At 29.8% G+C, this 11,595-nt stretch overlaps 1 protein-coding gene across 3 annotated transcripts in view; it reads right to left on the bottom strand.

Annotated features, from left to right (window-relative positions):
• The window catches only part of LOC123013811 (DNA-directed RNA polymerase III subunit RPC2), a 12,233-nt gene extending 8,657 nt beyond the window's left edge, over positions 1-3,576 (bottom strand). For all 3 annotated transcript variants that reach the window (XR_006413286.1, XM_044412599.1, XM_044412600.1), the window contains exons 1-5: positions 3,431-3,576; positions 3,219-3,373; positions 2,996-3,172; positions 2,657-2,945; positions 463-785 (exon numbers count right to left, since the gene is read on the bottom strand). Coding sequence is in view for 2 of the 3 variants with exons in the window: in XM_044412599.1 (XP_044268534.1) it covers positions 463-785; positions 2,657-2,945; positions 2,996-3,172; positions 3,219-3,373; positions 3,431-3,496 (1,010 nt within the window). In the remaining variant the exon portion in view is untranslated. The remainder of the gene's footprint in view (positions 1-462; positions 786-2,656; positions 2,946-2,995; positions 3,173-3,218; positions 3,374-3,430) is intronic.
• Positions 3,577-11,595: the final 8,019 nt, after the last annotated feature.

Genomic DNA, 11,595 nt, shown 5'->3' with positions numbered 1-11,595 from the left:
AATCTGCCCGAAATGATGTTTTTTTGTCCTTTTCCGAATATCTGAGCATGTTTTTGTGATAAAACCAGAAAAAAATTGAAACATTTTACTTAAACTTAACTTAAAAAATTAAAAAATTAAATCGGAATTGATATAAGTTTTTCGCTTGTTTTGCTGGATTTAGTTCGTTTTTGGACCAGAGCAAAATCTTGTTCAATCCAGACCACTTGATTTAACTAGTTTTTGAGCAAAATTGAGTCAAAAATAAGACAAGAAAAACAAAAAATTTGGTCGGAAATGCGTATATGCACGTTTTTTGTACTAAAATCTCAGTTTTTAGCGAGATTTCGCTAGAACAATCTAAAAATCGACAAATTAAATCGAAAATTACATTATTTGACGTTGACTGTCAAATATTCAGAGTCGCCAACTAAAATTGTGAACATTTGCTGCTAACATCAGATCACTTGATCAGAAATTCACCTTTTGACCATCACCCCCAAATAAATGGCCTTCATCCTGAAGTTGTAGTTCTCCACGGGGACGTGGGCGAGGACAGTGGTCGCCAAAACGTCTCTCGCTTCGTCCACTGGCGTTTTCATTTTGCTGGCCGACGTCACGTAGCGTTTCGCTACTAATTTCGAGCCTATGTATTTAAGTGCCCCCAATTGGGTGTAAATTTTCAAAGTGTGACACTCCTCCAGTGTTGGGGTGAGTTTGGAGATGTCCTCGATTCCGATCAATTCGCAGATTTCCTTATCACTTGTCACGTCCATTGCTTTGAAAATGATTGAAACGGGGATGAGCTGCAAAAACAGTTGAAAATTTGGTGATGAATTCAGGAATAACACAAGGCGACAAAAAAAAGTCATGTCGTGACAACTTGACAAATTTTATATCATTTTGTTCGTCTAAGTGAGACAAATCAAATGCACTAAAAAAATTTTTAAAAAGTCCACACACTTTAAACAAAATAATTTTTTTCTAATTCAAATGAATTTAAAATACTTTAACTTTAAAAAATCATTACTCAATAACTATTACGCCGATTTCCTTCAAATAAAAACCATTCTAAAGGGATGGCCTTGCCCTTTAGAATGATATAAAATTTGAAATTGAATATTGGCAAACTTTTCTTCGATCAGTGTTCGAAGAAGTTCGAAGTAAATCGAAATAATCTAAGAAAAACCCTACGAGTAATTTTTTTTTTCATAATTACTATCGTGTAGAGCATCTCTTTATTAATTGTAATCCAAATTTTCAAAAGAATATACCGAGTAGTTTTCAAGATATGATTTTTTGAAGTTAAGGTTTGCTAATTAAGCATTGCGCCATATAGGAGAACTGCATGTTAATCTTACTTAAAATTACATTTTTATAAAAGTATTTGTTTTAAGACTCTCCTTTTGCTTAAAAATGGTCAACTGCACCTTCTTTGTTCTAATTACAATAAACAAAAAATGTTTGTTTACTTAAAACAAATAAAGAGTGCATGCGTACTAATTAAAGCAAATAAAGAGTTTTTTTGTTGTAAAAATGACCACTGATCATTAAGCAAAGAGGATCTAGAAGTTTAAGGCACGAGTCTTAAATATAACGGCAAATTTTTTTCAAATCAAATCACTTTTCATTCAGATTTCGACTTGTTCACTTTGTTCTAGTTTTCTGAACTTTTTTTGAAAATGTTCTGAGCAAATGCTTTCTCATCACTTTCGAGTAATGTTAAATGCAATAAGTCACCTGATTTATTTTGTTGATACATTCTACGATTACCTTCAGTTAGCTTGTAGGTAGTAGTTGTTGTGAAAACAGTAGCACACGAAGCAACTGACTTATTACATTCAACATCACTCGAAAGTGATGAAAAAGCATTTGCTGAGAACATTTTCAAAAAAAAGTTCAGAAAGCTAGAACAAAGTGAACAAGTTGGAATCTGAATGGAAAGTCATTTAATTTGAAAAAGATTTGTTCTTATATTTAAAGCTACTGCTTTAAACTGCTAGATCCTTTTTGCTCAATGATCAGTAATCATTTTTAGAACAAAAAAAACTCTTTATTTACTTTAATTAGTACGCAGGTACTCAAACAGTTTTTGGTTATTCTAATTGGAACAAAGAAGATGCAATTGACCATTTTTAAGCAAAAAAAGAGTCTTAAAACAAATACTTTTATAAAAATGCAATTTTAAGTAAGATTAACATGCATTTCTCCTATATGGAGCAATGCTTGATTAGCAAACCTTAACTTCAAAAAAACATATCTTAAAAACTACTCGGTATATTATTTTAAAAATTTGGATTCTTCACACGATGGTGACGAAGAAAAAAAAATTACTCGTAGGGTTTTTCTTAGATTATTTCGATTTACTTCGAACAGTGTTCGAAGAAAAGTTTGCCAATATTCAATTTCAAATTGCATATCATTCTAAAGGGCAATTCCATCCCTTTAGAATGGTCTTTATTTGAAGGAAATCGGCGTAATACTTATTGAGTAATGATTTTTTAAAATTAAAGTATTTTAAATTCATTTAAACTAGAAAAAAATCATTTAGTTCAAAGTGTGTGGACTTTTTGAATTTTTTTTAGTGCATTAGATTTGTCTCACTGAGACGAACAAAATGATATAAAATTTGTCAAGTTGTCACGACATGACTTTTTTTGTCGGCCTGTGTAATTACGTCGGTTAGGGAGTTGTGCCCCAGGTAGTATTTGGTGCCCTTGCAGAGGACGTTAGTTCGCGATTTTTTCTCGTGGGTGGAGCTGGTGACGGAACATTGAACCCCGAATTTGCACTCTTCGACTATCATTCGGTTTTTGGAGAGTTGCTCTTGGATTAAGATGACTTTCTCTTGGCCTTTGACGACAAAATAGCCCCCGGGGTCCAAGGGACATTCGTTCATTTTTGCCAATTCGTACTCAGATTTGTTGGTGAGGACGCAATTGGAGGAGCGGAGCATAATAGGCATTCTATTTTTTTCGAAATAAGGTTTTGAGTTTATAAAAAATACTGAAATTACCTGCCGATCATCAGCCCGGCTTTCGACACCCTCTGAGTGCCTCGAGTGTATTCAATATCCACGGAAATGGGGGCCGAGTATGTCATATCTCTCAACCTACACTCATGGGGGGTTGTAGGCTTGCTAATATTGAAACCCTCATCGACATCCGGTCGCCCCACATAAACATTTGTATATCTGCAAAACTAACATAGAAAAAAAAACAAATAGTGAAACTATTTACTTGACGTAAAATAACGGATCTGCATCACACACAAGTTTGTCGTTTGCTTCCACGATTTTCTTGATATCAACATTAATAAAATAATTAAACGAATCAATGTGTTGTTTTACTAAACCTTTAACTTTCAAAAACGCTGGTACGAGTTTCCACTTTTCCTGAAAAATGTATTCTTAATTAGTTTTCAGGTTTTGTAAATTGAGATTTGACTTTACTTCTATTTCTTTGATTGGTTTTTTGAGAAGGGCAGGATCGCCAAAATCAACTTCAATGTTTTTCATTGCAACTTAATTAACTTATTACTACGCTGAAAAAACTATTTACATGTTCAAAAGTTCAAATTGTGAGGTTAAACATTCAGGTTATGTTGTTCAAAGATTGAAGAAGTTGCTATTTGCGACCGAAAACAATTTTGTTCGAATTGCAGTATAATTGGTTGCCTGAAAAACTAAGTTATTAATAAACAATAATTTTTAATAGTAGTAATAATTTATTAATAATTTTTGCTAATTAACGTGCAATTTGTAATAAAATAAGCAAAAACATAAGATATGTCATTGTGCCTATAACATCTAAAAATTGATTGTTTGTAATTAAAAATTCAAGATTTGAAGAATTCAAAATTCAAAAAATATACAAATAAACAAAAACTGTGATATTCTTAGTAAATACCAGCATTTACTATAAGAAAACATTAAAAAAATAACACTATAGCCACTTCTGTTATTTTGACAATGTTTTTATATTTGTAGTGAAATCTCCTAATTCAAAATTTCTCAATAAAGTAACACAGATTTTTTTTTTACATTGAACTCAAATGTTTCTGCCTTATTTTACCTCAGAAAACACAGTTGTCGGTGTGGGGGTAGTAAGACACGAAGTTTAGCTTAGGTTTAGCAAAAAAATTCTATATTGTAGATATTAATACAATATTTTAATACTTGTCATAGAAAATTATTTAATAAAATTGTTGTAATTAAAATAGTTTGTAAAAATTCTTGTATTATAAGTGTACATAATCTTTAGTTTTTCTCCTTTTCATTTCTATTCTATTTGTTAATTTCTATACAAGGTGCACCAGAACTTGCGCCCCAGAGAAAGATACTAAAAAATGTTAAGAAAATTCTATCAATAAAAATTTCGAAGTAAATTTTGGACTTTGACATTATTTATTTGTGTTGAAAAAATAATTTTCCAACTTTTTTTTGCTATAAACTATTAGAAGAGAAAACGAGGAAGCTGTATGTTATTTATGGCTTTTATTGGCAAAATTTTTGTACCTTTACTAAATAATTATAAAAAACATATACAAGATCATCAGTATCATTAAACAGACATAAAAAAATGTCAAATATCAAAAAATAAATGTTAAATTTTCTTGACATAGAATTTTTTCCATGTTCGTGGTATCTTATCTTACTTGAATTTTTTTCTCTGGGGCGCGAGTTCTGATACACCCTGTAGTAATTAGTAATTATTTCGCGTTTTTGATATGGCGTCATTGACCATTTTGATATGTACCTAATTATTAATTATGGATTTTTAGACAAAATGAAACAATTAATTTTTGGACAGCGTTTCGGAATCACTTGTATAAAAATACAGGGTGTTTGGTCCAAGTCGCCCCGGCCGATAACACCTAAACTTACTTTTTCTTTCAAAAACTAAATTTTCAAATAATACTATTCATTCCTCGTTTTTTTAGTAAATGCATCAAATTTTTTTGGCACATCTGGTGTAGCCGGAAATGCTACCAAATTTAGTTTTTCAAATGGAACAACCATGTTTTTTTGCTTGAAACAATAATANAAGTTTGACAATATTCAATTTCAAGTTGCATATCATTCTAAAGGGCAAGTCCACCCCTTTAGAATGGTCTTTATTTGAAGGAAATCGGCCTAATAGTTATTGAGTAATGATTTTTTAAAGTTAAAGTATTTTAAATTCATTTAAATTAGAAAAAAATATTTTGTTTTTTGAAATTTTTTTTAGTGCATTTGATTTGTCTTACTGAGACAAACAAAATGATATAAAACTTGTCAAGTTCTCACGACATGACTTCTTTTTTGTCGCCCTGTGTAATTTGTAAATTTTATTTTTAATGACAAACGGCAGAAATGATTTAAAAAATCAGGTGGGCGCCGAGTGTCACCAACCGATACCAACTAACACAAAATTGTCTAGACGACAAAAATATATTTTTTTAATTAAAATAAGAAAAAAGGGGGCGCAACTTAGAAAAAATTGCATAAAATACTCGTTTTATAATGGCATTGGCGCACTCATCCCATAGAAAACTCGCCAACCACTCGTTTTCTAACTTGGGATTCGTGCGCCAAATCAACCCTTATGAAACTTGTTCTTTAATATACTATTAAAAAATTCTGTCAAAAAATTTTGACATTTATTTTTTGACATTTGACATTTTTTGAAGTCTATTTAATGATACTGATGATCTTGTACAGCGTGTTCGGTCCAAGTCGCTCCGGCCGATAACACCTTAACTTACTTTTTTTTTCAAAAACTGAATTTTCAAATAATACTATTTATTCCTCATTTTCTTAGTAAATGCATCAAATTTTTTTGGCACATCCGATGTAGCCGGAAATGCTACCAAATTTAGTTTTTCAAATGAAACACCTATGTTTTTTTGCTCGAAACAATAATAATTGGCATGAAAAATACGGTAAACCACTATTTATTACATTTTACTTTACATAATGCACTCGAAAAACAATTAAAATTTTTGAATTTTATTGCAAATTTTGCAACGTAGGCGGATTTTACTTGTCAAGGTATTCATGCAAAAAGCAATATGCTTGGATACCGTTTAATTGTTTAAAAAAGCCTAATTTGTCAATAAATCTTATCGAGATATTTAATAATGGATGATATTAATTACGACGAATTGGTAGATCAGCTTGAAGTGTTTTTTAAGTGCAATAAAAATAGAGCGAAAGCTGAAAGACAATATAGAGAAAAATATTCAAATAGAGTTCACCCAAATCGTTGAAAATTTAGTCGAATTGAAAAACAACCTGTGGTTCTTTGTAAAGAACAATAAAATAGAAATCTGAATGGTCTGTTATCAGTCGAAGAAAATCCAAGAGTTTCCATAAGAAAACTCGCTCATCAACAGACAAATTAGATTTGTCAAACCAAGCATTTTTTTATTCACACCTTTCCTTTAAAATTAAAAATCAGGCTACGAGACAAATTTCCTTGTAAAATTCTAAGATTTAAGATTTTTTTGATTGCATTGTGTTACGCAAAATGTAATAAATAGTGGTTTACAGTATTTTTCATGTCAATTATTATTGTTTGGAGGAAAAAAAAACATAGGTGTTCCATTTGGAAAACTAAATGTGGTAGCATTTCCGGCAACACCGGATGTGCTAAAAAAATTTAATACATTTATTAAGAAAGACAAGAATAAATATTATTACTTAAATATTTACTTTTTGAAAAAAAGAAGTAAGTTTAGGTGTTATCAGCCGGGGCAGGGCCGTACCCAAGGGGTGGGATTAGGGGGTTCAAACCCTTCCCGAAATGCTGAGCACTTTGTTATATAGTGTTATAAGCGTTAAAAATTTAGTTTTTGTGTTATTTTAGTGAGTTAATTTTAAATTTTTGTGAATTAATTTTTCATGTGTTAATTATACAGTGTTTAATTTTTATTGTTAGGTACAAATTTAAATACTTGAATATTTAATTTTAAGACAAAAGAGTTTCGAAAAATGCTATGAAAGGGATCTACACCCCCTAAAAAAGGTACGTTTTTTAAAGGGTTTTTCCTAATATTTCAGAATAGATAAAATGACAAAATTTGGTACCATTATATGTACACCTAAACAAATGCCAAATAACAAAATTTTTAATCAGGGGCGTCCTAAACGGTAAAACAAATTTAATTTTTCTGCTGTTTATGGTCTGTAACATAAATTTTTAAACTGATTTTTACAAAAAATCCGTAAATTGTATCGGAAAAACACAAAAGACCTTTTTTTATGAAAAACTATGAAATTTTGTTGCTGAAAGTGGCAAGAAACCACAAGCAAAATAGTTAGAGTAAATTTTTACCCTAATCCCATCTAGTTTAGGAAGCACCTAATTAAAAAAAATTACATTTTATTTTTGTACTTGTTTAGGTGTATAAAAGTTATCATCTGTAGCACATTTTGAAATTTTTTTCTAAAATGATTTCGGAAATATTGAAAAATAAACTATTAAAAGACGCACCCCTTGCGTAGCATTTTTTGATATATGTTCATAAAAAAATTTTGTTTTAAAAATGAATATTCATCTTCTGTTTAAATTTGTAACAATAAAAAGTATTAAAAATTTATTTTATTTTTTGGTACTTTTGTGAGTTAATTTGAATTTTTTTATGTTTAATTAGGATCTCTTATTTTATTTTAAAATAAAAACGTGTACTTAGAGATTTTTGATTTTTAATCCGCCTTCTTTCATTTCATTTTCATGGGCCAACAAGAAACCCCCCCCGAAATAAAATCCTGGTTACGGCCCTGAGCCGGGGCGACTTGGACCGAAATTCCTCTTTGCAGTTTATTCTCGGCATTTTCATTTTCCCTCTGTTTTTCCCCCTTTTAACACGACTGTACTGAGTGTCGTAGTAAAAGCAAAAAATTACGCGAGTATTGAAACGTAATAAGAATCCCCTTGCAAAGCGTGTCCCCATTGGTGCCGGCAATACAACACGGAGTCGTTCAACCAATGGCCGAACGACTTTGAAGAGGGGAATTATCTAAATATAACACATTCATGTCTGCTAGTTGACGTTATCAATTGTGTTGATGTCATAATAATAGCCATACGATACAGGATCGGATTTGCATCATAATTATCAAGGGGAAGAAATGGCATGGCTGGCTGGTGTGACTAACAACTCGCTTTTGGTGGAATTTCTGCTAATGATAAATATGTCCTGGTTTATTGAGTTATGGCAGTAAACTTTTATTAGAAGGCAAGACCGAAAGTGGACAGCAGGTAGCGAAAACTGGAATTTTGGGACCTAGTTTTATCTTCTACCTGATTTTAAAGAAAAAAGTTTAGTCTTTGTAATTTAGGGCAATAATTTTGGTTTTCCTGTAGAAAATCCGGGAGTAGGTAATATTCTTTTACTATGAAAAAGTGACTTGATTAAATTTTTAAGTATCAAATATAGTCCGGTCAAATTAGTCATAAAAATAGTGGTCAAATAACGAAAATTCCGACAGAGCTAAATTTTGGTGGAGACCTTGGGTATACCATTAGAAATAAAGTGTCAAAAGTCCCCATCGATCCCATGTGTGCTAAAAAAGTTATTCGGGGTCAAAGGTCAATATTTGATGTTTTTTAGATTTTTTTCGAAAACGGCAAGTTTTATCAAAAAAGTAGCCCAGACGAAAATTATAGATCTTAAAATTATCTACAAAATAGTCTTTATACTTTTTTTCCAAAAATCACCATTCCTGAGATATCGCGATTTTAAAAGTTGAAGGAGTAACGTTCTACATCATATGCACATACAGAGTGCGCCAGAACTCGCGCCCCAAAGACAAATGCCATGTAGGGTAAGGTACCAGAAACATAAAAAAAAAAAAAATTTTAAATTCTATCTATAAAAATTTCGAAGTTATGAGAGTTTAAATTTTGCACTTTGACTCTTATTTATTTCTGTAGGATAAATAATTTTCCACGTTTTTTTGGTACAGGCTATTAGAAAAGGAAACAAAGAAGCTGTATCCTAAGTTGTAACTCTGTTTAATGTTATTTGTAGCTTTTATTGACAAAATTTTTGTACCTTTATCAAATAATTATAAAAAAACATATACAAGGTCATCAGTATTATTAAATAGACATAAAAAAATGACAAATGTCAAAAAATAAATGGCAAAATTTTTTGACAGATAGAATTTTTTAAACATTTTTTCAGTACTCTGGGGACTACCCAATTACTCCCTTTCAAGGAAATGCGCGATTTTTTGAACAGCCTGTATGTATTACCAAATAAATTCTTAATTCTAATGGAATCGAGATATTTATAAGTTTAATGAAGTAGAAGAAAAATTTCAAGTAAAATAAGATACCAGGAACATAAAAAAAATGTTTAAAAAATTCTATCTGTCAAAAAAATTTGACATTTGTTTTTTGACATTTGACTATTTTTTATGTCTATTTAATAATACTGATGATTTTGTAGATGTTTTTTTACAATTATCTAGTAAAGGTACAAAAGTTTTGCCAATAAAAGCCACAAATAACATTGAACAGAGTTACAATTTAGGATACAGCTTCCTTGTTTCCTCTTTTAATAGCCTATAGCAAAAAAAACTTGGAAAATTATTTTTCCAACAGAAATAAATAGAGTCAAAGTGCAAAATTTAAACTCTCATAACTTTGAAACTTTTATAGATAGATTTTTTTTAAAATTTTTTCTATGTTTGTTTCTGACGCACTCTGTATGTGCATACCATGTAGAACGTGACTCCTTCAATTTTTAGAATCGCGATATCTCAGGAATGGTGATTGTTAGAAAAAAAGTATAAAGACCATTTTGTAGATAATTTCAAGGTCTATATTTTTTGTCTGGGCTACTTTTTTGATAAAACTTACCGTTTTCGAAAAAAATCTAAAAAACGTCAAATTTCGACCTTTGACCCCGAATAACTTTTTTAGCACACATGGGATCGATAGGGACTTTTGACACTTTATTCCCAATGGTGTACTCAATATCTCCACCAAAATTTAGCTCTGTCGGAATTTTAGTTATTTAAAATGGTTATTTTGACCGGACTAATAATTAAAAGCTAAATTTAGATTGACAAATTTATAAATAAATATCTATTGTAATAGCGGGGGAGATAAACTTTGAGACTTACAACCTTACTAGGACTCCATCTTTCATAGTAAAATATTAATATTAATGGTTTAAGTTACTGTAAAAAAACACAATTAGTGATCCTCTCACGCGGACTTACCTTACGTGTTTAACTAGTAGATTAATTAATAATAATTAATTAAGATTAATCTATGCCAATATTTCCTTTGAAATTAAAAATAAAAGACATAAAAAAACTGTACAGTTGCAGAATTAAAATTTCGGGCAGTATTGTCATTTTCATAATGTAAATGTAAACTTTACATTATAATAACCTCATTTTTTACTCTTCATTTTAACTTATTTACTTTCAAAGATAATAATAACAGGTGGGCAGCAGATCAAAGCGATATTTAATTACACTTAGTTTAATTAATAAATTTCCTAAGACAGATAAATTGTTAAAAACAAAAAAAAAAGTTTAATTGTCAAATGTCAATCATGATGACAGTAAAAGGTAGTTTCCAGTGAACTTTTTAAAGTGACAGAAAAATATAGCTCAAAATTTTAATTCCGCAACTGTACTTATTTACTACCTATAGGTACTTAAAAAAAAAAACATGTACTAAAAAAAAATATTTTTTTGTAATCTGACGACCCTATTTGGTCATCTAAATTTACGATTTGTGATAATTTATCAAGATGTGAATAATAATTTTCTTTATTTTAAATTGAAAAAATGTAGTAGCGCCTTGTAACATTTGATCTGCCCCACCAACATAAATAAGCAATCATAGTTAAAGTCTGATTTAATATATACAACAAACAAAATTAAAGACAAATCGAAAATAAACCTATATTTAAATCTTCCAAAATATTGTATAAAACTGTCAACACAACTGTCAAAATGTAAAAATTTATAATTTAAATCTGACCGCCTTGGAGATATACAGAGGAAAATTTCAAGTAAGATAAGATACCAGGGACATGAAAAAAATGTTTAAAAAATATTGACATTTATTTTTTAATATTTGACATTTTTTCATGTTCATTTAATGACACTGATAATGTTGTATATGTTTTTTTTATAATTATTTAGTAAAAGTACAAAAAATTTGCCAATAAAAGCCACAAATAACATTTAACAGAGTTACAGTTTAGGATACAGCTTCCTTGTTTCCTCTTCTAATAGTCTATAGCAAAAAAACTAGGAAAATTATTTTTTCAACAGAAATAAAAAGAGTCAAAGTGTAACTCTCATAACTTCTCAATTTTTATAGATAGAATTTTCTTAATATTTTTTCTATGTTCCTGGTATCTTATATCTTATACCACATAAAAAGTCATCGCGGCTTCAGTATAGATAGAATTGTTAACCTTCTTTTATTTAAAAAAACAGAAATTTTCAATCACGTGTCTTCAGTTTTAATAATAGTCTTGTTACTTAAGTAATATACCAGATGAATAAAAAGTATGGAACCAAACGTTTTTTTGCTTAAACTATTTATTTAAAAAAAAAAACTAATTGATGAGTGATAAAGTACTATAAAAATGTGATGA

The sequence above is a fragment of the Tribolium madens genome, unplaced genomic scaffold (genome assembly GCF_015345945.1).
Source record: "Tribolium madens isolate multiple individuals breed KSU strain unplaced genomic scaffold, Tmad_KSU_1.1 Scaffold_96;HRSCAF=242;Tcas5.2_LG5, whole genome shotgun sequence".
Classification (NCBI taxonomy): Eukaryota; Metazoa; Arthropoda; class Insecta; order Coleoptera; family Tenebrionidae; genus Tribolium; species Tribolium madens.
Note: the sequence above shows the minus strand (reverse complement) of the source record. Positions and strands in the feature narration are given on the sequence as shown.